The sequence below is a fragment of the Primulina eburnea genome, chromosome 3 (assembly GCF_022965805.1).
Source record: "Primulina eburnea isolate SZY01 chromosome 3, ASM2296580v1, whole genome shotgun sequence".
Taxonomy (NCBI): Eukaryota; Viridiplantae; Streptophyta; class Magnoliopsida; order Lamiales; family Gesneriaceae; genus Primulina; species Primulina eburnea.
The window spans coordinates 48,812,327-48,818,682 of NC_133103.1; the positions used below are offsets into that span (position 1 = coordinate 48,812,327).

The 6,356-nt window shown below is 32.6% G+C and overlaps 1 protein-coding gene across 1 annotated transcript; it reads right to left on the minus strand.

Annotated features, from left to right (window-relative positions):
• Positions 1-2,689: 2,689 nt before the first annotated feature.
• LOC140827773 (chaperone protein dnaJ 20, chloroplastic-like) lies at positions 2,690-4,731 on the minus strand. Its single transcript, XM_073190596.1, has 2 exons — positions 4,207-4,731; positions 2,690-3,081 (listed from the first exon to the last, which is right to left on the minus strand). The coding sequence occupies exons 1-2, from the start codon at positions 4,609-4,611 to the stop codon at positions 2,938-2,940; spliced, it is 549 nt and encodes a 182-aa protein (XP_073046697.1). The 5' UTR covers positions 4,612-4,731; the 3' UTR covers positions 2,690-2,937.
• Between the last annotated feature and the right edge of the window lie 1,625 nt (positions 4,732-6,356).

Here is a 6,356-nt window from a genome sequence, read left to right on the forward strand (position 1 = left end):
TTTATCGGTATTGTTTTGATTTCGATTTGGTTGTATTGGATATTTTATTTTGAGTTATTCTAGACTTCGATTGGGTTGTATAATTATAGTTGTCGACTTTTTCCGCTGTTATCTCTGATTATTGTTTATTAGGTTAATTGCATGCTTAGTTCTCAACTAGTAGGTGATTCTGGAACGGGTCACTACACGTCCCGCCCCGCCCCGCCAACCCGTTTTGACATGTCTAATTGTAGGAACTTGTCAACACCAGCCAAGCGGTTGATGCGGGGAAGTTGAAGGACGAAACTTAAAAATTTGAGTTTTATGAGAGACTGAACTTAATAATCTATCAGTCTGAACGGTTCGAGAGCCGAGTCAATTTTACTTATCCCTAAGCTTTTAGACTTTTTGTCCCATCAACAATATTACCAATACTAATATATTCTTTTCAACAAATCTTGGGCACAAAGGAATTTCTAATTATCATTTCGAGTTAATTTGGTACTACATATGCTTAGTGTTCTCCAAAGTTTGTTCCAAAATTTTGGAGAACATTGCTGATGCCATGTCTCCGAGTTCTGGGCGTGACACTTATATCATCAAATTAACTTTATTTGTGTATGTTATAGAATATAAAATACAAGCTTTTCGAATTATGTCGAATATCATCATATGATTTTTCTTCCAAATTATCGAGCGAATTCAACTCAAACTATATTCATGCTTAAATAATTTCATACAAAGCTTCAAATATAATTTGGTTTATATTTTTATACTAAATTTTGAAAAGAATTAATTATGAAACATGAATTTCATGTTGACGATGAGACAGTTTATTTTCAGAATATAGATACTATACCAATTTTGAAGACAAGGGTGGGCCAACTGTTTTGGGATAGAAGATTCGTCTTGAGGGGTGCCAAACTGTTTTTATTCACCAAGAAGAAGATGTTGGGCACATATAAAGATTAATGATACCAAACTTCAGATTAAGATGAAATTAGAAATAAATATTGAGATAGAAGATTCGTCAAACAAATTTAGGCGGTCTCAAGAATCTATATTCGTGAGACGGGTCGACCCTGTCTATATATTAATTAAAAATTAATACTTTTGATATGGTTCGTATCTGGTAGAAGATCCGTCTAATAAAATCGACACGTGAGACGGTTTCGTATATTCACATTTATTCGATATGATAAAATAAATACTTTTTTGGGTACCAGAAAAGGCAAAAACTCGTGTGAGACGGTCTCACATGTCGTATTTTGTGAGACAGATATCTTATTTTGGTCATCCATGAAAAAGTATTACTTTTTATGCTAAAAGTATTACTTTTTATTGTGAATATATGCATAGTTGACCCGTTTCACAGATAAAAATTCGTGAGATCGTCTGAAATGAGAACTACTCACCGAAAATTATTCAACTTTATATTCTCATAATGTATGTATAATATTAATTCAAGAGTCACTACCAAAGTGATGTTTAAGATAGAAGACAAACTTGATATCAATTGGTTCACTTGAATAAAAAAATGGAGAAGTCTTTCCGTGTAGCTTTCAAAAACAACAGGTGCATGGCCTCCCTTTATTATCGACAATATTAAAGTCATTTGAAATTCCACACGAAAATTACGTCTAATTATTTACTAGGTCACTTGTCACACAAAATAAATAAATAGGTGTATGGATAACCATATGTTATCGAGATATCTTGATCTTGATTTTATGTCTTTTTTTATTTTTATTTTTATTTTATGTGCTTGTCTTTGTATTTGATTTTATATCATACAAGTGGTTTCGTATCAATCACTATTCATTTTTATAAATTTCTTGAATATATATATTTTTGTTTCAAAAAATTATGATATTTCATTCATTAGTAATTGTTACCGATCATTATCAGAATCAAACTAGACAAGATGATAAACATTTAGATGATAAACATTTAGGTGTCTAAATAGATTTTTTTTTTAATTTTGTTTTTTTACTTTTTTTTTAAGTTGTAAGAATAGATTGTTACAATTAGTTTTCGAATCGGAGATCTAATTCACGTTTGGCATCGACGTGTCTAAATAAATTGAGGTATAATGATTTATTAAGTTTTTTAAATATATGTAATTTTGATTTTTAAAGTAAAAATTCTCAAGGACGAACATTTTCGAGTTATGTTTGAAAAAGCCACTCCAACAATCATTTCCTCAAATATGTTGATTCATTAAAAAATAAAATAAAATAAAAGCTAAAAATATGTGGCCCTTATTCTCCTCAATACAAGCCCACTATAAGAACAAGTCTTTTAAATTTCTTTTTTTTTTTTCTAATAAAATAATAATAACCCAAGATTAGAACATGTCTCGACGATCTCACGAATCTTTATATATATGAGACGGATCAATCATACCGATATTCACAATAAAAAATAATACTCTTAGCATATATAGTAACACTCTTTCATAGATGACCCAAATAAGATACCAGTCTCACAAAATACCACCCGCGAGATCCATCTCACACAAGTTTTTGTCCAAGATTTATTTATTTATTTTCTAAAAGAGGTCACTATAAGAAATAAGAGAACCCCAAGTTTTTTCTTTTCCCAAAAAAATACCCCAAATAATTTATTTGTACAAAAAATAATTGAGCACAAGTGGGAAAAAACATGGGAATTTAAAACTATATCAAGAAATACTCTACAAGAATTCAGATTGGCGATAAATTCGCTTAATATTATATATATAAAGTGCAAATAATTACATAATAGAATTTAATACAAATATTCTATACCTTAGATTACTTGTTAATAGTTGATATAGTGCTTCTGCTCTTTAGGTAATTGCTACCGAACAGAGCCATCTAATTCTAAGACAAGAGTCAGGAAAACCAAAGTAGAAAGAAAAATATATGCGCTATATACCAACTAGTAGACTATGGTCGAAGCTTGGGCGATCAACGATCAAGACGAAGCTTGATTTCTTTCTCTGCGCATTCGTGCTCCCCACGACGCATTATCTTCTGAATGTTTGTGCATGCTTCTTCTCTTGAGTCCCGATAGCTGAGACTCCCAATTGCTCTTCCACTCCATTTTCTGTTCCATTTGCTGATCATGCAAAAGCGGCAGCGTTAGCCAAGGGGAAAAAGTGTAAGCCAAAGAGCAGCATATCGCAAAAAGGAAATTTACTTGAAATGAAATGGAAGGGTATTTTTTTATTTTATTTTTACTTTTCAGGTGTTCTAGAAGGGAATAAAACTGAGCACTGGAACGCAACCAAAAGTCGTGAAGTAGGCGACCTTAATTATAGCAGTTTGAAAATTCAATATTTCTAAAGTTGTTAACCAAACATATATATTTGCCAAATCTGAAAGGGACACATCAGAGATTACAGCTCAGACAGGAAATCAGATTGATAAGTTCGTATTTATAAGATTTTGGTCTCCAATCCAAATTCCAACTGGCTAAATTGGAAAAATTCATTGATTCTTCTTTTGGGATGTTAACAAACAAGAACGTTGTCAAATTGTCCAAGTACTTGAGATACTCATAGGTTAATTCGATCTCGAATTTTAAGTTGAAGGACTTCTTGAATCTTGTTCAAGAAAAATCTTTGCTTTCTTATCCTACATCTGCCTATGAATTGTTAGGGGGATTTTTCTAGTCAAATTCATAGGCCCAAGTTCCCATTCGAAAAATCCCCATCTCCAATCCTTCTATATCATCTGTTCACAACCGGAGACGAACAATCGTTGAAGTGGAATGTAACCAATTAATTTGCTGAAACAAAGAACCAGTGCCTTTGAACACAAACAAATATTCGGACAAACTCGAAAACATGAAAAAATCCATCAGATTGTCGGTGCCAGAAGAACTTTACTATTGCAAAACCCAGGGATTGACTCGAAAATTCATATTTTAGAAAACTATAAGTAAAATTAAATGGTTATAGCTGATGGTTCATCAATATGGTCCTTCTCAAGATTACTTCATCTAAAAAAAAACTTTGATTTTTATTTTTCTTGAACTGACCATGGTTTCCAGTAATAATGGAACGAGTCAGCCTAACCATCTACCACCACTTTCAACCTGAAAATCTCTACATATTATACGAAACCATGTATCAATTTCCTGATTCTGATTTAGACAGAATTCAAACTTGGATATTCAATTCAAGGATAAAATCAAATTACTACTCCAAGGTAAAGAAATTTAAGCAAAATTTAGTCAAACCTCGTCAAATCTGCCACGCCGGCGAGCAGAAAACGCGAGATGAATCCCCATAGACAATTCGCGATCGTATAATTCCTTACTTTTAGGATCTGAAAGCGTCTCATAGGCCTCCTGAACCCGAATGAACCTCTCGGTATACTCTTCAGCCCGGCCCGGCGGCGACACATCTGGGTGGTACTTCCTCGCCAGCTGCTTGTAGGCTTGTTTGATCTCTAATAAAGAACCCGATTCGGGTATTCCCAGCAGTTCGTAGAAGCTCGACGTTGGCCTCGAATTGGCGACGGTCACGGCGGATCTGATCAGTCCGCTGCGGAAGGAAACGGTGCGCGGCGGAAAGAGGAGGAAGGAGAATCGAAGTGGGTCGGCCTTTGGGAGGTGTAACATGCTTGAATTGCAGCAGCACATGGCTTTTGCGGGTTGATTCCAGCTAATTGAACGTTTCTCGAAGAGATTTTCTTGGATCTTGGATGATTTCGTATGAGTGGAGAAGCTGAGTGTATTTATATTAGATAGAGGCGCTGATAAGAACCAGATAGGTGAATATGGAATATTATGAACATATGATATTTATCCATTTTAAAATTTTAAAAAAAATAGTAACATATAATTTTATTTTATTTTTCACGAAAACTCTTATGAGACGATATCATGACTCAATTTTATTATACAAATCTTCTATATAGGTCACCTATAAGAAAATATTATTTTTTATTTATTATACAAATCTTTTATATAGGTCACCCATAAAAAAATATTATTTTTATATAAAAAATATTATTATTTTATTGTAAATATGAGTATAGTTGACGTGTCTCATGAATAAAGATATGTGAAACCGTCTCACATGATATTTACTATTTTTTACAGCAAGTTTAATTTTTTTAAAAAATATTTCTTTGGGTTGTTTTTATATTTTTAAAGGAAAAATAATAATTTTATTTTTATATGGCTTTTTACATGAAAATTGTTGAGATATAAACTAATTAATATGAGACTCACTTTTAAATTTCCAACAACTTAGTTAAATATATGTTCATTTGTTAGATTGAAATTTTCTCAGCAATTCCCGACTCACATAAAAAAATGTTTATACACTCATTGGGCCAACAATTATTTTTTCTAATGAAATTCGGTACAAAACATTGAAATATATTGAAAGGAATTTATTCCTTGATATTCTTTCCTTATTTGAATATCTCTAGTATTTTGCCTTTCTAGATATAAGATTTAATATATGATATAAATCTATGATTGATATGATACATGATATCTTTTAGAAGTGAAAATATCTCTAAGATGTGATATCCTTGTTTAAAAGAGTTTGTTTCCTAATAAACTCTTTTTCTATGCTTAATAGGGTTTGCGAAGAGATGATATATATAGAGATGAGATTTAATATTTTCGGCGTGCGAGAGACGAAGCTGCTAGGAAGAATTTCTGAGTTCAAAGATATCTCGTGCCATCGTTATTGTGTCGCTGTGAAGTGCTGACAACATTTGAAGACAACACCTAATCACTGTTTTGATTAGTGTGCTGATTTCTGAAGATTTTTCACTTCTCAGTTGATGCATCCTTTGAGTTTTTGGTTATACGGTTTGTTAGAAGTATAGGATGCAATTTGTCACTCGCCTATATGAGGGAGTTGTTTTAGTCTTTCACTAGTATCGGTTTTTGTAAACTTACAAGTTTTTCTAGTGAATTGTTTTGTCCTGAGGCATCGCACAAGTACTTGGTACTTGTGCATAATTTACATCTTGTCTCGCATATTGTTTTTCAATTAAGTTATGTGTTAATGTGTTAAACTAAAATTTCCGCTGCATGTTGTTGAGAGTGTTACAACACCTACAGACAACACCTACAATCTGATACACGTAACACTTAATCGTATTTTTTTTATACACTGTGGAAACGAAACTTTCAATTGGTATCAGAGCCTACGCTTGATATTACTAAGTGAGATTCTGTTTTTTTTTTGTTTTGTTTCCAGGTGAAAAAAAAAAAAAATTCTTATGGAAGCTTCATCAAATACTGTCTTTAGGCCACCCGTGTTGGATGGATCGAACTATGCATTGTGGAAAGTAAAGATGAGGGTCTTCATTAAATCCATTGATGAAAGAGCTTGGCAACGTGTACTTGACGGTTGGAGTCCA

Coding starts and splice junctions, on each gene's coding strand:
- LOC140827773 (XM_073190596.1), bottom strand. CDS start 4,611: ATGTGCTGCTGCAATTCAAGCATGTTACACCTCCCAAAGGCCGACCCA. Junction 3,082..4,206: donor GGCGTGGCAGATTTGACGAG/GTTTGACTAAAT, acceptor TTGCATGATCAG/CAAATGGAACAGAAAATGGA.